At 36.0% G+C, this 22997-nt stretch overlaps 1 protein-coding gene across 1 annotated transcript in view; it reads left to right on the top strand.

Moving 5' to 3' along the window:
* ATRNL1 (attractin like 1) overlaps positions 1-22997 on the top strand; it is a 550130-nt gene that overhangs the window by 39186 nt on the left and 487947 nt on the right. The window contains exons 2-5 of the mRNA XM_050899286.1: positions 5274-5357; positions 7392-7505; positions 9689-9817; positions 13023-13231. Of these exons, the coding sequence (XP_050755243.1) occupies positions 5274-5357; positions 7392-7505; positions 9689-9817; positions 13023-13231 (536 nt within the window). The remainder of the gene's footprint in view (positions 1-5273; positions 5358-7391; positions 7506-9688; positions 9818-13022; positions 13232-22997) is intronic.

Here is a 22997-nt window from a genome sequence, read left to right as displayed (position 1 = left end):
ATAGTGCTCACTGATTCTGGTTTGTTCTGTAAGGTGGTTCAAATTTTTTTTCCTTCTTTCTTAACGTATTCAGCTGATCTCATCTGGGATACGTGAAGAGCCTCTTTCCCTGCTGTAAAGGTTAGGCACAAGATCTCGAGCTAGAAAGATTGCCCCGACTTGTATTTATGAAGGATTTGATCTTATAACTTTGAAGCACAGTTATTGATTTTTATTTTTTTAATAAAATATTTTCATAAAAGATGAAAAGGAGATGGAACAAAATTTTGCAACAATGGAGAGAATAGTGCTTGACTGACACACAGATACTGATATTGAGATGAATCCATATAGCAAAATATGCTCTCTATCTTATATTCAGATATATCTGAAGTAGGAATTGCAAAGTAATCCAACATTTCATAAAATTCTGAATAGAAATGTGACACTAAGTATATAGAGATAAATGAACCTCTTCATAACCCCTTCTTTTATTTAACAGTGAATATTTGTAATATTATGAATGTGCCTTATGCTTTTTCTCCTAATGTGCCTGTATTATAAATCAGATGTCTGTCTGTCCATCTACCAGCAGTTTTGTGGATCTTCGTGTTCTACTGATGACAGAAAATACCCAGTGACTTCTCTGGTTTAAATTAGTGCCCCTTTCTGAAAGATTTGACGATACTATTCTTTTCCAAGAAGATACAGATGACATGACTGCATTTTTCACAGATCTATAAATATTACAGCCAGGAAGGGCCATTTTAATAACCTGCTCTGACGTCTTATGTCTTGCAGGCCATAGATTTCATCTGACTGCTCCTTCATTTTGAACCAATAATTTCTGACTGAACTAGAACATACTTTTCTCTTTTCTTGAAATACATCAGTCTTGATTTAAAGTCTCTGCAGTGGTAAATATAAATGTTACCACTATAAATTCCAACTCGGTTATATTTGCCATTATAACAGTGATAATATTCTAGGGGAATATAGATATCCCTTTGTTGCATGTTTCGGTTGCCCTGTGTTGACTTCAGCCTTTAGGCCTTGCATTTCTGGTATGTGTGTCTCTGCTAGATGAAACAACCTATAGTGCCATGTATCTTTCACGTAAGCTATTACTGACTGATTAGCTTGGTGAGTGACTGACTAATCTGTCACTGATGCTTCTGAATGTCTTTAACTCTGCTGTGCAGCATTCTGACTTCTTTCTATAATTTGGTAGATCTGTTTTGCAGTATACAGAGAAGGGAAATGTTCTCTTGGCATGCACCTCTAATTCTTTATAGGTTTTGATTATAACCCTGCCAACTAAAAAAATATTGTTGTATTTATGAAAGTTGGCATGCAATTTAAAATGACAATATACAACGTCAGCTGCTCCCCTGTGCATTCTGTTTAGAAAGCTGGCGTCTAGGTGTGATAAACCTGTGGTGCTTAAGCAGGCCACACAAATTGTTCTGGCTGTCCCTTCATCCCTGAAGCTTTCTCAGCAATGAGCAGGGAGCGGGGTGCAGCATGCAGGCATCGTTCTGGCTATTCCACTTCTGTGACTAAAGAGCGTGTAGTCATGTTGGCTCATCTGGATTTTGGTTATTTGGCAGGATCACTGTTAGTCACAGAGGAGAACTATGCCCATGAATACCTGGCTTTATATGATAGAGAATATTGCCCTTGATTTGGTAAGAGGTTATGTGGAAGTAGTACCACTTACCTATGTGTTATTTATGGGATTTGGTATTTGATAAGGTTTGGAAAGAAAAATTATACAGAAAAGTTCTTGGTATGACTCAAGAAACTTAAAGTAATAACCCTCTGTCTTGCTATGTATTTATTTTAAATAGAATAGCCCCTTTATCTTACCATTTTCCACAACCATTATTACAAAGCAATGTCATGCTCTTATTTATTCTTTACTTTTTTCAGCAAAGTGCAATAGCTGCTTCAAAGGCTATCTACTCTTCCGAAAGAAACTATTTATCAAAAAATTATCAGCCTAGGTGACAAGGGAAATTGTTTGCACTTTACTAATGCCAAAGGGCTGATCTAATAAAAACAACTCTTGTAAGTCACCTCCATTGCATTATACAGCTACTAAGGCGGCAATGGTCATGACTGCAAATGAATACTTGCGATATTTCACACTTCTTGCAGCAAAAGAAATGTTCTGTGGCTTGCTATATAAGACTTTACATCTGTATATAAACCAGATGACAGCACTAAAATTATTTTGATTGGAATTTTATGCATTATTGCCTTTTTAAAAAAAAAATTAATGACTCAATCTAGCACACTCAAACATAGGATCTGCTCCTGTAATCAGCTTTACTAAGGTTCTGCTAGGGGCCCAAGCATCAATATCAGCTTGATTTCAAAGTCAGTTATGTACAACTTAGACCGCTAAGTTATAGGTTGATATTATGTTCAGCATTGTCCAAACAACGTAATTAATATGTAAAGAAGCCAGAAATAACCCTGAAAGACCTGTTTCTTGTGTATATAAACATGAAAGTATACCTTTAGGTAAAGTTGATATGTCTCAACAGAAAGAAATATTATAAACTGTATGTGTCTCTTGCTTTCTTCAAGCAAGCGTGTTCTGTGGCCAGGCACTGATTCACACGAGAGCACCTGGCAGGAGCATGGTTAGCCTTTCCCCGTGGCCATCGCTGCAGCTTCTCCAGTGTGCAGCAAGGGAGGAGTGGGAGTTACAAGCCATGGCTCATCATTCATTGCTTTGCTTATGAGCTACACCGACGTTTGTATAGCGCTTACCAGGAACCATTGCTTTTGGGGAGCGGTGTACTGCAGCATTCAGACCAGCTTAGTGTATTGGGTTTTATTAGGGAAATTTTCTCTCAGCTGTCAGCTGACTGAAGTATATAGTTGTTGTTTGGTTTTATTTTTTTTTTCCTCCCAGTCTGTTGCTCATGTTACCAGCTGTTTATCTGCTTTTCTTCTTTTTATTCAGAAACGTAAAATACATTATTGATACTGCTTTTATGCCTTGAAAACTTTTTGAAGTACAATTATTTGGACAGCTCCCCATATTAGAGAGCTTTGTCCCATTTCATCAAAAGGAAAGCGTGGGTAAAAAAAGATCTTCATTCAAACCACTAGCGATTTGAACAGAGTGGCTTACAGTGTGCCTAACAAACTGAAGCTAGTTCTTACAGGACAGGTGAAGGAACTTGTTTAAAAACCTAAAAGTTTGCATGGGCCTTGTCTCATAAATTCTTCTTTCTTGCTCCCTTGTTTTTATTTCCTTTCCACATGTTTATCGTTTTATGTTTGGAATTACAGACCTCTGTTAATAAGTATGCAATTAATGTTTGTGAATTCAAATGTAAATAACTTGCAGTAGATGTGGTACTGAATATTTTTAAAATTGGTGTATACAGCTTCAAAGATAGTAGGATAGCAGATACTGAATTCAAGTTCAGATAGATTTCTGGTGAGAAAATTTAGCTGTGACTTGGTCAGCTTGTTCGACATTGCCTCTGGACTTAGATCTAGTCTATTGATTTATTAAAAAAACTGAAGCAAAACAGAAAAACCCAACTGCTGCTTCTTTCTTATTCAATGATACTTATTCTTAACGATTATCTTTCCACACCATAGTGAAAAAAAAGAGCATTTCTGAGTATGTATTTATATTTGTTATCATTGTTGTAACATTTTAAGGAGTAGGATCGTCAGTTTTCCTGGTGGACTAAGGCCACCAGAGATGTATGTTAAGGCCTGAACTATAGAACATAATCATAACGGATGTAGAAAATGGGGTAAATAGTGAAGTTACAGTGTGCTGAAGATACTAAGCTCTTTCAGAAAGCTTTTATGGTAATAGATTATTGAATTTCGTCTGCTATTTTATCACTCTGTATAGATTAATGTGAAGTAATATATATGAACGGAGGAAAAAGGTTCTGTTTCTACATTAAATGAATTTCTGTATGTAATGAGTCTTGAACTATCTATTATCACTCAGAAAAAAGTTATAGCAGCTAGTTGTGTTTAAAATGTCAGCATAGTAGTTGTTGAAAGAGCAAATAAAATGGTAGGATGGGGATAGAGAACAAAGTGAAAATTATTATTATACTACTATACAGATTCATGGTTCACTTGCATCTTGAATATCATTTGCTGATATCTGTGTTGCATCTCAGAAAGGGTATAGAAGAATAGAAAAGATATGTTAAATACCAGCAGTGGGGATGATCAAATGTAATTATTTCATATGAGAAACAACTAAATGAGCAAGGATTTCTCAGGATGGAAAAGGGACAGTAAAAAGAAGGGAGGGAAACAACCCAGATCATTACATTTTGAGTGGGATAAAGCATGTGAACAGGGTACTGTTGTTCATCATCTCATCCAATACCAGACCTAAGGATGTCAGATGACATTGCCAAGAGGTAGGCTCAGGACAAAACCAGTTGAGATGTCTCTTTATATATGTGTGGAAATCATTCCTGCAGGATGTTCTAGATGCTGCAAGTTTACATGAGTTTAGACGGGCAAACTTCTAGGAGAAACATTAACCCAAAACCAATACAAAGACACAACCTCTGGCTGAGAATGTCCCTTAGCTGCAAGTTATTGAAGGTGGTGTAATGCTGTGAGGAGTATCTGTAGGGATTTAAATGCTTTCCTAGGTATCCACTGTAGGCCACTGTCAGAGACAGGGCACTGGACTACATCAGCATTTTGGTCTGACCTTTTATAGCTGTTCGTATGCATTTTATTTAGTTTCTGCGTAGTTCAGTGTTGTTCTGCTTTCCCATGTCTCATCACTGCAGGAATGAGAGAGGGACAGGCTGGCAGATATGCTTATTTAAAATTATAATTTATGCCTTAATTTCTCTTGATCTGGAACAGTTTTCCCACTGCTGCTGTGGTCTAACTTCAGAAGTAAGATGTAAGGCAATAGCAAAAGAAACAAGCAAACCAAACCAAAATACTCTTAAACAAAAAACCCTTTACATTGGCTTGGATCCATTTCGTGTGATGGATAATTTAAATTATATGTATTATTTTCTTGCTGCTGAACTAGAAAACTTAGAAGTCTTGCAATTGCCTAGAGGAAGAAAGCAAATCAATGATATAGAATAATCAGAATTCTAGTTTTTATGAGCAAAAATAGTGTGACAAGAAATAAGGAGAGAGACATAACTCTTTCCCCCATCCCCAATTTTCTTTCCATCCAGAAAGAATCTATTGGCATGTTGATGATGTGTGTTCTGTTGTGTTGTCTCTGGATTATTACAGCACTGTTTTTTCTCTTGTAGGTTAACAGAACCTTCTGGATATTTAACAGATGGACCAATAAATTATAAATATAAAACTAAATGTACATGGTTAATTGAAGGATAGTAAGTATTTATTTTCATAGCTTAAATTTTCTGACAGTTTGGTACTGTGTATTCTAGAGTTCTAAAGAACTCCTCAAGTAGAAACTGCATCTGGATACAATATAAACAGTTTTAGGTTTTTTGTTTGTTTTGCTTTTGTTTAAATGTTATAAGGATTTAAAAAAAAAAAAAAAAGTTGAAGTAGGATTTTCAGGATTGCTCAGAGTTGGCCAAATTCCATTCCCATTCAAATTGCTGGCAAAAGTTAGGCTGACATTGGAATGTGGCCAGTGCTGGAAGCTCTCAAAACCCTATGATAAATTTGTTGCCTGTTTGACTACCTTTACATAAGTTCCAAATGTGGTTACAGAGTCCTGTTATTTAACTCATTATCTTACTCTCCAGTGATAAATCAGGAATGGCTTCATGTACAGAATGCTTCCAGTCTAGTGATAATTATTTAGTTACATGTTGCTCAAAAGTTAGTGTTTCTGTAAAGTGTTTTGTTTGCATTCTAGTTTTCCTCATGTACTTAATTTTAAAATCATATTGTGCCCACAGTTCATATAGTTTAGATGTCTCATGTCTGTTGCTGATTTTTCAGTTTATGCAGCACAGAAACACACAGACATGCACAAAGAAATAATGAGACATATGGACTAGTATGGCTAACTGTTAAAGGCACAAATTTGTTAAATTTCAGTGAGACTTTTTTCTCCCCAGGCTATGGGTCAGGATTTTGCTGAAGAATTTAGCTAGGTCTGAGTTCTACTAATGTTCTAGAAGAAAATTACCCCCTTCTGTATTTCCATATTGTCATAATCTCAGTTACCTTAGATGTCTGCTCTGTCGCTGCAGTTCGGTAATAATCTATCTGGTCTAATTTTGGTCTGCTTATATGCAGGTAGTAATTTGAACGCAACAGCAGTGAAGTTATGGGTAGTTTGCAAAATCATTTAAGCAGCAGCTTCAATATCTAGGTGACTAGGCTATAGCTGAATATCTTTCTGATATAGCTAGACTTCTATTTTTACCCAAGCTAGCTCAGGAACATTTGCACTGCACTACACTACGCTAAAGTGGAAACATGCCTCAGGACTGTATGCAAACTCTGCTTTGAAGTTGGTCTTCACTCTGTTCCTCCTCTTTGCAGGAGGTGGTAGAGTGGGTAGCTGGAGGACACAATATGCTGCACAGTATGTGGAAGAGTAATGCAACCCAGTAACACAGTGCAAGATGTCAACACACAAGGAAGTCACACATGTATAAAATACTCTCTCTTAAAAAATGAACAAAGAGCTCTCTCAAAATGATCTCTCACAACCCCGCCCCCCATATGTTTTCCAAACTGACAAACTGCACTCCTGTCAGTAGGAGGAGGGAGAAAAAAAAAAAAGAAATAAAAGAAAATAATCAGTATGTTGCATGGAGTATATTTAGGAGTCTGCTAATTTTGTCATATGAGAAAATTCCCCTTTCAGAAATCTTACAGTCCTGATCTAGATCTCTACCAAAAACTGATGAAATCTGACTCGCAGGTGTCAGATGGGGTGGAGGAGGAAGAAGAAAAAATACCTTGCACTAATATTGCTTGCTATTTTAAATTTGTGTTTTAAGATTTTTATTTTCAATAGCTAGTATAATACTGGAAGGAGGATGTGTAGGTGATTTTGTCTTGAAAGACTCTTTAAACCTCATAGTCCTGACATTGTAAAGTAAAGCTAATATATTAAAATGGAATATTTTAATTACTCTAAATCCGTGGTTCTGAATACTGATAAAACCTGGTGAACTTAAGTCTCCTGTTAACTTTAGGCATTATTAGACTTGGACTGAAGGTGTTATTTTTAAAGTTTTCTAAGATAAAGTGAAATATTTGCTTGCCGTGAATTTTGTTATTTAACTCTTTGAAATGTTTAGTTAGTACTCAAAATGTTTTAATAGAGTTATGCTGGCATGATCAATTTTGCTGTAAGTTCTTTATCTTATGAGCTCAATACTTCTGTAAATAATGTTTTACATCAATGTTCTTTTTTTTTTTTTTTTTTTTCCCAGCCCAAATGCAATACTAAGATTAAGATTTAATCACTTTGCCACAGAATGTAGTTGGGACCATATGTATGTATATGATGGAGATTCAATATATGCACCTTTAATAGCTGTATTTAGGTGAGTGTATTTATTAGCCTTTTAGTGCAAGTAGTCATGTATGGACATTTTTAGTTTGTGGGGAAAAAAAATAACATTAGAGGCTCTAATTTGTTAAATAGTTTGCTTTGTTTTGTTAATATTGTGGGAGCATGTATGTAAAGTTATATTAGAATAAATTGCAAAACTACTTTTTTTGGTTAGATGATCATAGCATAAATCCATTACGTGGCTTGTACTTACTGCTGACATTGCATGGAGTGTTAATACTCATGGACAGGCAATACAGAAATGTATTTTCCAGTAGGCTTCCTATAGTGACTCCTGAGTTTTAATATGCATTAAATGTGGCACTGGCCAATAGCAGCTGATCCTACTTCAGGGAGAATTGCACTCTGTGACTCAGGCAATGTTGCACTATGTGTAAGTTATAAAAAATGGCTGCTAAATGCCTTCTACATTTCTGTGTGAAGAAAGAAGAGACTTGTTCAGGGCATTTGATACAAAGGCTATCTTAAGCGCTAATTTTGTAATGTTGCCTTAAATTACTAAACTGGACATCATTGTGACTAAGTCATAGTGGATAAAATTATCAAATCCTCCAAAGTCCTGGAGGAGAGCTCAAATTTGCTATCAACTGAAATGATGGATTTTCTTTCCTTTTTATTATGTTATTGTTAGCTTATGAGAATTGCTAAACAACTAAATCTTTTTTCAGGTTAGTATTTGTTGTCTAGAATCATAGTATTACTTTGTAGCAAGGTTTAGAAATAAACATAAAATCAACAACACTAAACAACGAGCATAGCAACTAATACTGAATAAAGACTAATTATTTGCCTTTCAAATGACAATAAACCATTGAGGTAAAGAATTAGGTCCATGCACTGCATTTCCTATGTGTCCAAGAGAGAAAAAGCAGGGCATATGAATTTTAACACTTGTTTCCTCCATTCCTGGACTTTACTGAAATGTTTCAGTTGGTTTATTCCTACGCTTCCGTTAAAATGTTGGGAAACATTCCAGAAAGAATATTCTATGCAAGTGGCCTATAGTTTATTAGAGAGAAGGCACAGGATCCTAATCCTTTGAAGTCAGTAAAAGTTTTATCTTGGAATATCCATTAAGTGCAAAGCTATATAAAAAAAAAACCAAACCAACAAAAGAGAAACTGTTTGTATACACACATGCTCTGTGGGGTGGAAATTGTACTTCATTTTGTGTTATGAGATACTGATTATGCTGCTGAAGTTTAAGAAATATGAATTGCATAAATGATAGTGCTTTCTCCTAAGGGAACAAAGCTCAGGTCATCCCTCTTTCCTGCCCAACTATAGCAATCTACACCCTTCTTCTCTCCTAATTCTCCTGAATTGTTACATAATTGCTTGGGTTTTCTTGTTCCTTCTCAAAGTTGTAGTTGTTAAATGTGTCTAGCTATTATTCAGGAGCCTGACTTGTAGCATGGATGGAAGGAAAGAGGAGGTTCCTCTTCCTGTGTTCTTTACTTGAAGTGTCTTTCAGTTTATTGATTGGTAGTGTTTTCTTTAGGATTCCTATAACATTTAATTGATATTTGTGATGTGGCTCTGTTTTATGCAGGTGATCCTTTTTCTCAGTATTTTAGTATATTGCTTGTTTTTCCTACTTCAGTCTTTATTTAAGACTGACATCTTAACATCTTTCTGAAGTTTTAAAAAGTATTTTATTTTCTATTGAAAATTGCATTTTCATGGAAATTACATAATTATCGTACTTTCCAGGTTTGAAATTCTCTAGTAAGATAAACTTCTAAAGGTGCAAATGTTATGTGGAAATGGAATTTGTGCTGAAAGACAGTGGGTGTTAAGCAGCTGTCTGAAGGATATATATTTTTTTCAAAGTTAAAATAAGTTTTAAAAATTATACTGACAGTGCATTCTGCACCCTCAGAATAATCTGATGTGAAATTTTGCATTACTGTGTGAGGGAGGAGGTTTTTGCTTTGTTTTCCTGGAAAACCCTACCTTACCTTGCAGAGGCGTGCATGAGTTTTATACGCATTTTATTATTTGTTTTTTTAAAATAAATTTTTAAATGAGATTTATGAGTTATCTTGTCTATATAATTAACAACCATAATAACTAACTCCCTCTTTCATTTTTTTTTTTTTCTTCTCCTCTCCCAAAGACTGATTAAAAACATTATTCTCATTTCTTTTCCAGTGGTCTAATAGTCCCTGAAGTGCGTGGAAATGAAACTGTTCCTGAAGTAGTTACTACATCTGGCTATGCATTGCTACACTTTTTTAGTGATGCTGCTTACAACCTAACTGGATTTAACATTTTTTACTCGTAAGTATTTTTAATAAGTAATTACTTTTGTTAATTAGCCTATCATTTCTTTCAGGAGAGTGACAAACCCAGGGAAAGTGTTTATCTATTGATTTTTATTAATAGTGTAAGATTTATACTTTGTGGTATGTTTCTAAAACTAGGGAGCTGGGGTTGTAATGAGTTGTCATTAAGGTACTAGTTTTAAAACAAAAACAAAAAACCCAAAAAAACCCAAACAAAAAACCACGAGACAAAGAATGTTGTTCTGAGTGAAGCCACATGGTCATTCCAAGAACATGTTTTTCCTATGCCATATGGAACTAGAATGTATCCCTTCCAGTATTTATCCAACACGTGTAGCTGTCATATGGAATAGAAGGGAGATTATATCTGCTGTCATGTCAATTCCCTTCTTTTGAACTAGGATCATCTGTTGCTTGATTTTTTTCTTGCTGAATGTACTTCTATGGCTTTTGAAACCTTCACTGAAGTCCTACTTTTATTTTTGTGACAGCCGCAAGGGGTTTATTCCATTTCTTCTCTACTTCTCGGGTACTTTCCCCTCCTATTGCCCATCTCAGTCTGCATTCTGCCTTCATAGTTCTTATCTGCACTATCCATATTTTAGTTTCTCTGATGGCAAAGTCTAACCTGATATAACTATGCTTGCTTTCCTCCAGCCTGCTTTTCTGTGTCAGCAGCTCTAAAGATGCATCCAATGGACCTGAGCCTCTTCCTTCTTATAGGCACCAGCTGTTGATTGCAACTTCTGTCTCATTTGGGACATGGTTGTGACACATAATGCGGTGTCTCTTTATACTGGATGCTTTAGTTCGAGAAGGGATTGCTTGGTCCTTTGTGGGATAGTTTTCCCATGATTGAAGATATTCTTGTTCCTTTCTTTTAATTCCTTCAGATTCTGAAATACCAATTTTTGGGATGTGGTGGCCAGCACTGCACTTCAAACATGGAAGTACCTGTAATATTTTTGTCATATTCTTTATTAATTTAAAATTTCTGTTTATGCTTCTGACCATAGCTTTACTCTTGGCAGAAGTCTTTGTTAAATTGTCTATGGAAAGATTGTTTCTGTAATTTGCAGCAGTTTGTCTACCTTTTACGAGATAATAAATAGCTATTCAGAGTTTGGGAAACGTCACTAAATATGTTGTATTGGAAATGGCAGTCTAGAAGACTGGGTATTTTTAATTTTTGTCAGTTGACATCAGTAAAATGCAATCACCTGGCAGACTTTTCTACTGTAATTAGATATATTTTTCAGTTATCCCTGAAGCTTTTATTGCACTTTTTTTGTTTGTCTTGGGAGCAAATGGCAATATGACATGGCATTCTTAAGAAATGAGTGTATGTGCTCTGCATTCTTTTATGACTTGGTAATGTGGTGCATGCTACATATCATTGCCTAATTTTTTGGAAGATTTAAAATAAATGAAAAAAACTGCCAGTTTTTCATTCCATTACATGTATAACTCACGAAACTTTATGTACTCTGTTCTTCTGTTTCTTCTGTTGCAATGGATACTTTTAAATTTTTTTTTTTTTTTTAATGAGACAACAGTAACTCTTTTTATGATAAAAGAAGTACCTATGATTGCTTTTTATGGCTGCATTAACTTTTTTTTCTGTCACTGATCTGTTGCTCTCTGCTTCTGTTACCCTCTTTCTTCCTTGGTTTAGTAACCCCAAAGCAGTTTTTGACTTCATCTTGATGGACCACTCGTATTCCTTTACTTTGGGGAAGAGTAAAATGCCATGCCAGTTGCAAACAACAATAGTTACTCCAGAACTCTCTGGGTAAATTTTGTGTTCCTTGGAGTCATGCAACCTGCTTCCAACTTGGCTGATCCAGTTTTTCTCATTCTGTTTGAATCCTTAACAAACCTGTTGGAGTGGGAATATGTCTACTTTTAAACTGGTATCTCTATTGCTGGAAAGACTTAACTGTTCACCTTCCTGCAGAACACACTCTCTGTGAAGTCAGGGGGAGAGGTTCCTCACAGCTGTGGTATACAGCAGTTTATGCCATCAAGGGTTTTAATGCCATGTGTGTTACTAGGCAAAACCCCCAGGACATTTGCAGTTCAGCCGTGGAATTTTCTTTTTCGGTAGTGTAATAGAGTCAGTCCTCTGAGGTGTGAGTCTCTAGAAAATGAAAACACATCTCCTGACTGTCCTACCAAAACTACCTTTGGCCAAAGGCCAGCTTCGAACAATTCCTCACTAACTTTTTCAGTTCTTTCTTCCTTTGGTAAGAGCAAGGAAGGTTATGAACAGTTTCCAGCTCTCACATCTACAGGGAGCAGTCTGTGTTATCATCAGGGGGTTGTAGTAACAGTTTATTCTGAGTTTCAACCCAACCCTTTGCTGTGAGTCATCAAAAAAGGTTTCAAATCGTTTTTGGACTTCATCAGGCGCAAACTGCCTGAGATTCTGTTCATGGAAACTCTTGGACCCATATACTTCAATGTCCTCCATCTCTCCTCATCTCTGAGGAATTGCCTGCATTTCTGGAACGAGTTTGCATAATTTTGCAGTCCAGTTGCCTGTGATCTCAGTGTTTGCTAGGGCGTATCACAGAAATGCTAACTCCCATAACAGTCACAGACTTCTTTCAGCCTAATCTTTCCTCTTTTTGCATCTCTGACTGCGGAGTTAAGGAGGCAAGGTTAAGGTGGCTCTATAATTAAGGATTCAAAGCATGAAGTGCTACCTGTAAGTAGTTTCAGGATATTCAGCCATCTTGTATTTTTCCTTACTCTGTTTTTTCAGTTTTATTCCCCTTGGATGTTAGACATACTGTTTCATAGCATTGACCAAAGCCACTCAGGAAAACCCTTTAATTGTATGCCTGTATGCCATTTGAAGGGACTGACTAGAGTGCTGATACTGGAACATAGGAAAAAATAGATGGTGATCTGTCCAGGCAGGGCCTGTCCTTCTGCTTAATGGCAATACTTCTTGTTGAAGTACGAGGTGTTTGTGATCCTGACTGCATCACAGAGTTTGTATGTAAGCCTGGATGAACACCTTTTCAGCCTACTTGCCTGTAAAATCATCATTAAACTTGTGTTTTATCAGTACATAGAAATTTTTCAGGAAAAAAAGTACTTTATCTAACAAATACTGTTGGAGTACTGTCGGATAAAACCACTGTCATCAACTCTTGGCTTATAATTTCCCTTATTTTACATATTTTTTTCAGAATTAATTCTTGTCCTAATAACTGCTCAGAACATGGAAAGTGTACGACCAGTGTGTCCGTACCAAGCCGGGTATACTGTGAGTGTGACAAGTATTGGAAAGGAGAAGCCTGTGATATTCCATACTGTAAAGCCAACTGTGGCAGTCCAGATCATGGGTACTGTGATTTGACAGGCGAGAAGCTGTGTGTTTGCAATGATAGCTGGCAAGGTAAGGTTTTGTTATTTGGAATCAAGTTAATCTTTAAAGAAACTCTGCTTTTAATGCATCCTATCTAGTATGCATATTAGCATCTTTAAAGAATGAACATAAATGAAAAAATAATTTCTGGAGTAAATTTTAAGTATACAAACCTAGGTATGTATACTTTAATGCCATAAAAGGCTCACAGCTTTGATATTTTCTGTCTGAAGATACTGCGGAAATATCTGACCTAAACTTCCTTGTGGTGGGCATTCTTCTTTTTCATTAATTTGAAAAAATAATGGCAGTAGTTACTCAAGAGTTGTGAGCACTTCCGAAGACTAAATTCCTCCGTAGCCTAATTTCCTATTGTATTAATTTCTTTAATGTCTAGATAGATTTGATTTTTCTTCCTCCCTTTCTTAATGTCACATCATCACATCATATTTTTAGTGCTTCCTGAAGTAAGTATTCACTGTCTGGTTTTTCGTTGTGTATTATTTGTATAGCCTCTCAATGAAAAAGGAAGGTAAGCTGTTTTGTTATGATGGTAGTACAAGAATGTCTGTGTGGACATGTACTGTGGAGTAATGGATGTACTGTAAGCATGTGCTTTAGTTTTACTCCCAGTACCATAAATAATTGTCTGTTATTAAAAATCAATTATTTAAGATTCTAAATGTTTAATTCACTTACTATAATTATGCTAGATGCTTGTGAATTTTTTCTTTTTATCCTTTACCACTCTTATTAGAAGTCTCAATTGGCTTAGCTTGCTATGAATTGAAATTGCCATTCTTCTCTTAAAAGAAATATTAAAATACCTCCAGATTACTTAGCTGATATGCCTTCTTCCCTTTACTTCCTGCCTCTACTCTTGTTTTATTGCTGTTTCTTTTTGCTTGTCAAAGGAAATTACTTTTTTACTCCTATTAGCTATCACACCTATTAGACCAAAGATACCATGAGATTTAATACATTTCTCTTCTTAATAATTAATGAAATTGTTCATTAAAAGGCAGTCAGTGTACCCACCGAAAGAAGTGGGTTAGCAATATGGTCATTGAATGGAAACAGTGCAGACTTGTTACTGAGTCCTTTAGAACCTTCCATGATTGTAGTGGCCAAAAAAAGATCCTGACAGCTTAATTTCTGTAAGGAAGTTGTGAATAGAACTTGCAGAAAGAAGGTCACCCTTTTATTTGTGCATTGATTCCCTGCAATTTCAGATCGCTGTGTACAAAATGGGGAAAAGTCACAGATCTTTGGAAACACTTTTTAGGCTATACCTTCATTTACAGTGCCATAATCTTCATTAAAAGTTTTGAGCACAAAATAAAATTAGAAGTCTAACTTCCACTGTTAGTACCTTCTTTTCATCTAGCATTTCTGTGCATACTAGCTTCCTATTCTTTCCTGCAGTGAGTAGGATTATATAGAGTTAATTTGCTTTGTTGTTCCTTGGATTTTCACTGAACCTACATAGATTTCAATGAATTTATTTTTTTTATTCTGTAACAGATGAGCTGGCTTGGATACATAATTGTTTTTCCTTATTAAATACAAAACAATACCAAACTTCCCTTAAGCTCTGTGGAGACTACTTGCTTCTCCGTTCTAGCTATTTATTTATTTATTTATTTATCTGCATCGATATACTCTGTAGTTTCTAAACTGACAGGATCTTTTATGTAGGTTATGTGCAATGCTGGAATCATAAATGTTTCTACTTATCTTACTACTCTTGCTGTCTGCCAAATTTTTCTTGTGTTTGGTAATTCAAACCAAGCGGCTAAAGTAGGATCTTGATTTCCAATTTTTTGAAGAGAATTTTATGTTTTGGTTTTTTCACATTTTGGGTTTTTTTGAGTATGTTTAGTCCCTATATTAGAAAAAAATTGATTGGACTGCATTGATTGAGATGTACAATAAATAAAATCCATGATTCAGAACATAAAGGTATTTCATATTTTACAACGCATGGGGTTTCTTTCTTTTACAATGGTGACATCTTGTGGATGCTGTGGAAGGAGCATCTCTGGAGAAAATTTTACATTTAAAACAAGTATTCTGAGAAAAGGGAACGCTGTATTCTTTGGGACAGAATAATTGTTTTGAGTAAAAAGTAGAGTCCTCTTGTTATTAGATACATTTTGTGGAAGAAGGATCTTGTAGATATTTGCAGTTAGCTGATAATCATACAAATATGGGATAAAACCGTGACGATAAAAACTTTCAGACTTGGAAAGCAAATAATTTAATAGTAATAATTTTATTTTTAACAAAAAGTACATTTAACAAAAATGTACTTGTTCAATGTACTTTTTGTTAAAAATAAAAGTATTATTTTTAATAATGCTAATGATGTTTAATAATGTTAAATGGTTCTGAGATGGTTGGTCTCAAAAGTACATACAGGAAGAAAATTTAGTATTTACTTGAAATCTGGTTAATTTAAAATATTCGAGCAACATAAAGGAGGCTGAAGTTTTTCCTGAAGTGATTCCTTTTATGAGTACGACATCATATTATGCTGTCCCATTACTGACTAATCTGTCTTGATATTCTAAAGCAGAATGTATCGATGCCTGCTGTACAGGCTGTGGATGTAACTCAGGGAGGAAAAAAAGATGCCTTAAAACTACCGACTTGTTCTGTTTTTCTTTTCTAGGCACAGGTAAAAAAGAAATGGGGACTTGGCTGAGACAAAAGTGGTGGCTCTTGCACTATTTGACCTGTTTAAAAAGTTGAAAAAGATAGTTTATGGAAAGATGTTACCTTTTGCCAAATATGTGTTTACAGCCAGCAAATTCTCTTTGATACGCTGTGTCTTAGATTCTCTCAGGCTGTAGATGAGCACAGGAGATTTCAAAACAGTTAACTTCTGTAACAGGTTTAAAAATTCAGGACGACTGGAAGGATTGTAAACAGTTCCACATTTTTAAAAGGGTTAAGGGGACTATCTTTGGACATGCTGAAAATATTGCTAACTACTATGAATGTGTTGTATGCTTTTTAAAAGTACTGTTACAGGTCTTGTTGATAGAGATGTTCTTTGATTTCTTCAAGGAGCTTGATTTAATACCACGTAAAGGAAATAACTAGCCTGCCACATATTAAATAGGTTAAAAACTGTTTTACAGAAGGAATTCAAAATATAGCTACCTGTAAAATATGTAGTAGCCAAGTGCTTAATTGGAGAATTTTCCCGTGACCAGTTTTTGTCTGATGTTAAACAACATTTTTGTAAAAGTTCTCTATTATTACATATAATTTTTCCTGATAAAATTTTCAGGTAAGATAATAAGATTCACTCTGTGGTAAATAAAGGAAGATAGTTTCATTTTAGAGCTATAAATCATCCAGTTCAAAGTCATAATGTAGAAAATTCTCTTAATATCACTTAACGTAGAGTGATCTGGGAACAAAGACTGCAAGCTGTGTCAGCAGAAGAAAGGCTGTCTTAGAAAGCAGCGATTGTTCGAAGACTTGCAGATCACTGTAGGTCATAATCTTCCCATGAGGAATTTTGAGTAGAGAGGAAGTGACCCTTTCTCTGTGATGATAGCCATTTGAGAGAGAACGTTGGATTATAGTGCCCAGTTTGGGGATCAGCACTTCAGGGAGGGGTGTAAATACCAGCAAGAACTCAAGTCGCCACTAAGTTGATATGCTCACTAGGAAACAATCTTGTGATGGGGATATTAAGGAGTTAGTGGTGACTAATGCTTAGCGGGAGTCCTCGCTGGGGGGTCCTGCACAGGCACAGTGTACTTCCTCTCCCTTGTCCAGTGTGATGTGGGGACGCTCTTGGTGCCAGTACCTTTCGTACTGGGTGCAGACAGGAAAAGAAAGAGTTGAAAACTCTGTTGAATTTAAGAGAAACTTTATTGGTACTTGGATCATTGAACATCAGTACTGCAAGCAAAAAGGGGATCTACTAGGGAGGAATTACAGGTGCGTTTACATTAATCTTTAAGAGGATGAGTAGGGTACCTTCGAAGCAAATCTGATCCTCCACGTGCACTGTGTTTTGGATTGCATCGTGAGGTGGTTTGAAAACACAGGAACTGCATTTCTTTTAGATGAAACTACACCAGAAGATGAGCTCCAGAGTTGCACATAATGCACACCAGCCACAAACAGGCATTCAATCCTAGGGATCAGATCTAGTCCAAAGTTAAAACACCAATAAAAATTCTGGAATGTGTATGGTTAGTTGTTTCTCCCTGCAGATCTGCTCCTAGCAGATAGAGATGTAGCAGAAGACCAGATTCTGAAATTAAACTAATTAACTTTGAAATATGTCTATTAGCAATTCAGGCAGCTTGAATTTTATCACATCTCTCTAGGGAAAAATGAGCCTTTATGTAAGGAGAAAAGTAAACAAGGAAAGTATAAAAGGAGTGCTATGACTATTGCAGTGTAAAATTCAGTATTTTGCCCTGCTCATTACTATGGCATTTATTCTAACAGCATCTTGAGTATGGCCAGAACTGCTATGTCAATGTGTGTCTATACTTGACTTAGATTGTCCTGAAAGGACTAACTAGGGTTGAGTTCATTCCCACTGCTTCAGTGGAAGGCTTTGAGGTCATACTCTCTTGTTTGGCCTGCCTTATTCCTCAATGCTGAGATTTAGCAAAGCTGTGCTTGTGTGGTGGTGGTTTATTGAAACCGATGGAGAAGGCTTGAGATGTGAGCTCAGGCAGTGGCAGTTGAAATGCAGCACTGGAAAGAGCTTGTGCCAAATGCTGAGAGGTCCAAAATCTGAGATTTTGGCCCGTTGTGCCTGGATGTTCTTGAACAGAAAGCATACAAGTACGTATTTTCAGAGAAGAGGACCTATGATGTAACATTTGCTTCGGACAAACCTGTTTTTGGAAGGAAAAAAAATTAGAAGCAGGTATCTTATAACTGTTCTGCCCTGTGATAATGTCCTCTTTGTCTAGATTTTCCTTTTCAGGTTTTTCTCCTGTTCACATATCAGTTCAGTCAGAAGAAACTGCAGTTTTACAGTCTGGGAGACGTCCCGTTAAATATATGTGCATCAATACTATATATGCACATAAGAACACAAACCCAAGGAATCCTTTCCTCCCCCAATTTTAAGTTAAAATCCAATTTCTGCACTCCATATTTGTAAATTTTATTATGTGTATCATAGAAATGAGAGTTGTCTAAGGAAATATTGCATCTACAGAATTCATAGGAAGGAATTGGCTGAACATGAATGGTTATTTCATATATACTGGAAACATGTTCTTCAGTTTTATGTTCAGATTGAATTTAATAATTTGTCAAGTGTCCTTGGAGGACTTTGTGCAATTCGTAAACAAAATATAACTATCATAATTAGAAATCTAGTGTCTGAAAATTCTGTGTGAGAAAATTAAGTATCCTTATTGCAAAAGAAAGAACATCACAGTTAAATGAAGAGTCAACTTCAGTTTTAAATACCTTTGTGGTGTCCTCTGATGATTAGCGAAAGCAAGTTTAGTAGAATTTATTGGATTCATTTCAATAAATGGTTGGCTGCATTAAAGTGCTTGATAATGCTGTGTATGTGCAATTAGGCTGAGATTTAGGAAAGGAGTCCCCTACCATTTGTGAGTTTTAATGAAAAATGTAATCCATTTAAAATAAATCTATGACCTTCTAAATATTTGTTTAAAATGCATGCACATAAATGTAGCAAGGTAGAACATGCAAACACTTGATTAAACTCATGAACAAATGCAATACTATGTCCTGAACACAAGAAGGGGATAGATAGTGCTGATCTCCCTGATAAGGGAAGATACTAAATTCAGTTCATTATCTGTAGCACCTTTATTTAAGAGTAAGAATAGGAAGAAAGCAATTCAGGCAGCTCAAAAGTTGTTAGCTTGATTTCAGCAGTGTGTAAAGTTCTAGACCATAACTTGAGGAAAGAAATAATTAAACATGTGGTGTGATTGAGTAGTGAAACAGTTGAAATGTGGATTTATCAATGTAGTTCATACTAAAATAATTTGTAAGAAAAGTGACAAGAAAAGGCAATGCATTTTATCTGAACCTCAGCATTTGATGATAGGAAATCATTGAAACTGAAGAAGTCAGGGAATACATAAGGGAACAGTAAGGGGACCACAGCTTCTTAATTGTGCAATGTGAGTGCGCGTGCTGAACAAATAACTTAGGATGGAAAGTTATCAGTACTACTTAAAGACTGATTTTGGGACTGATCTTGTTACATAATTTTTATAATCTACTCGTAAGACTGCTAATGAAATCTGGTAATACAAAGGTGGGAGTTACTTTAAATATGAAGGAGGACCAGAATATCCTGCAAAAAAGGGTTAGAGTAATGTGTGGGATGTAATTACTTCAGTCTAAATTGTAAATTCATACATTTAGGGACTAAGAGTATTAAGAATTTGTTTTATAATCTTGAAGTGTGGAAGGTGACATGGGACAAAACCTGCTTGTCTATCTCAATTAGAATATGAACTAATTCATATTCTTAATTTTACATACTCTACAAACTATAGGCTGTGAAGTGTCAAGTGCACTAGTAGGATGAGCAGTCACAGAATCTACAGTTAAATATATAAAAACGTTAGTTCTATACTTCATTTTTGTTACTACAGTTATACGAATACAAATTGAAACAGGCTCAGAGGGAGAACCATTAGGATGGTCAGGCCTATGGAAGATACTAACAGAGCATGGTTTGTTTACAGTAGTAAAATGAAGGCTGGGAGGGAATAGTGTTGCTGTTTATAAACATTTGTGGGGTGTATAGACAGACCAGCTCTTTAAGTTCAGTGATATCAACACTGGTAGAAGAACAATGGGGGTAAACTGACCATCAGTATGTCTAGTTTGAAAGTTGGAAGGAGGCTTTTGACTGTTAGAGCTGTGAAGTTTTCTAAAAGTTGTTAGCAGAGATATTAGAGCTTGATATCCTGCTGGCATTAGCATGGAATCTCAAAATCTCTAATCCAGTGGGTACTGTCCGCTACTGCTAATCTGAAAAGTCCCTGTTTCTTTTAGAGAGCAAGAAGCAGAACATTTTTTTGTTTAATATTAAGATGACAAGTCTCATGCAGCATCTACCAAAGAGTATGCTTGTGCTCAGTCATGAAAGACTAGAAAGCTTTCCATGCAATGTGCTTCCAGTAAAGACTTCTGTGGCATCAGGCCTTACTCTTCTGTACCAGCCTAGCTGATCTTGAGTTTGAGACCTGAAGTCAAACAGTTGAAGGGCGGTGTTGAGTAGCAGGCAGCAATGGCCAGTGGCGGGCAGCGCAGCCCTTTTGGCTTGCCTGCTCAGACTGACCCTGCAGATTCCCCAAGGCCAGATCGCCCTTGGATGATCCACTCTTCCTGGCTGAGGAAAGAAATGGGACTGAATAATAGCAACCAGATGGCATTTCAAGAACTGCTTCAGCTTGTGTGCATTAGGATTTCTAACTAACTGTTTCATTCATGGAGGAGGCTGAGTCCTGGCACAGCTTGCTACCATGCTGCTTTAGCTGGAGACCTATCCAGGATCTCTCTGCCTACCATTAAGTCTCATTTGGAGCAAGACTATTTGCAGGAGGGGGGAAATAATTACATCCTGTGTGGGTGTTGCAGAGCTGTGCAGTGGCGGTGTAGGGACACATGAATACACCTACTATGTTAGAATGCCGGTGAGCCATTCTTGAGTAACATTTATCTTTTCATTTAGATAGCAACTTTGTATTTTATGTAGTTACTATCTCATCACTTTCCTGTAAGAAAGGTGATTTACTGCTTGGTAAAACTTCCAATAGAATTTTTATTGAAAGCATATTCAGATATATTCTCTTTTCTCAAAAATATTTTTCATAATCTCAAATTCATTATCATAAGAAGATTTTATTCAGTACTTGAGAATAGTAATATTGGGTTTGTATTTGTGGTGGTTGAAAAATTATGTTAAAGCAATAATTATCAACTCAGATGATCAGATATCAAACAAATACAGAATAAATAACAACAAATACTTTATTTAAATGCTTTGATTAGATTGTATGAAAAACAGGACTGTGACATTTATATTCAACACATCAATACTTTTTTTTACTCCCTGTGATCCCAAAGGAAAAGACCAGGGCTGAAGACAGTAGATGATGTTTTCTCATTAGGTGGAAATTGATCTTGTGACTTGGAACTACTGGAACAGATTGTTACTTTGGCAGTTCATGAAACTCCTCAATAAATAGAATTTAGATTCTTTCTCTTGTATTGTGTGGGTAAATCACTTTTTTAAACCTATAGAATTTTTTCCTACCTTTGAGGATAACGTAATTGTCTTCCAATTCAAGTTTATAAAGTTGTTTGCTGTTTTTAAAGTTCCCCCCCCTGCCAGTGGATTGAGTGACACATTAGGAAGATAGGAAAGAAATAAAATTTTAAATAAATGGAGAAAAATCATATTTGCATAGAAAATAATAAAACATATTTTTCATTATCTTTGTTCTGCAGCTGTAGCGCTCTCTTGCACAAAAGGCATGTATTTAGTGAATGTGATGTTTCTGAAAAGAAAATGTATTTATGCTGAAATAATGGTGATATTTCATGGTATAGGTATTTAAGTAGGAAAATCTGTAAATGATATTTATAAGTCCTACATTTACCTTGCATTTGTAAGGCAATTACCACACAAAAGCATTTGCTCTTTAAATGATGTTTCAGTAGAAGTCAGTATTATTTATGGCTTTGGGTTTTTTCAACTATATATTCCATTTTTGTACTGGTTGATACATACTGTGATAACTCCATGAATGTTTTACACTTTCACTGAAGAGGCAGTCCTGGCCATGCAGTCTTGTGTTGGCACAACCATGTGTATGTGGGCAAGGTGAAGCATGTAAGGGAACGCATCCAGATGAAAAGCTAGCCTGGCTAAAAATAAAAGCAAGTTTTAACCTGGATGCATTCCCTTGTCTGGTTGATGGTGCAGCCGTGTGAAAACTGGTGCCAGCAGCGATGATAGCTGAAGAGTAAGAAGTGAGGGAAGGCCAGGGGTGCCTCTTCTGGTGGCAATGTCAACCGAAGTCCCTTTAATACATGTGTGCGTCATGTACAGAGTATTGATGTGTTCTTTGAAAAAAACCTGCTGCAGGTATGTCTCCTTAGAATGTGTCCTTCCTCCATGCCAGAACAAGACCTGGGTACATGGTGTTTCTCCTCTCTATCTCACCTTTCCTGTCGTTCAGTGTAGACCAGCAATGAAGCACCGAGGCTGTAAGAAAGTTATCTGCGACATTCTTTCCATCACTGATCTGGTTAACAGTATTGTTAAGATTTTTGTTAACTTTGTAGACAAAGTTTTTGCCTGTCCTCATTTTAATACAGTCAATGTCATCTAAATATATTTTGGATTTGCTATAGGAATTCTTGCGGTTCCCTGTCTCCAGAATCGAAAATCTCCAATCGATTGGCATGCGAGTAGTTTGTGTGTTTTATTCACTATTTGCCACTAGGCGACACTGTTGACCACTGCATGTCTGTGCGGGAACGGTAGCTATAATAAAAGATATAAATGCGTTTTCATTTTCTGACTGGAGGCACCGTTTTCATAATTCTAAGCTCTTCCCTGATCAAAGAATACTTAATCAATTGTTTATTTTTAAGCACTTTTAAATTCAAATTAAGTGTTTCCTCCGGTGATTTACCAAATCAGAATCTTGCTGAGGTTACAATTCTATTACAGTATCTATTATTAATGCTTAAGAAATAATATACTGAATTGTTCATACTCTCATTAGACCTCATTCAA

This window comes from Gymnogyps californianus, chromosome 6, assembly GCF_018139145.2.
Source record: "Gymnogyps californianus isolate 813 chromosome 6, ASM1813914v2, whole genome shotgun sequence".
NCBI lineage: Eukaryota > Metazoa > Chordata > Aves > Accipitriformes > Cathartidae > Gymnogyps > Gymnogyps californianus.
Note: the sequence above shows the minus strand (reverse complement) of the source record. Positions and strands in the feature narration are given on the sequence as shown.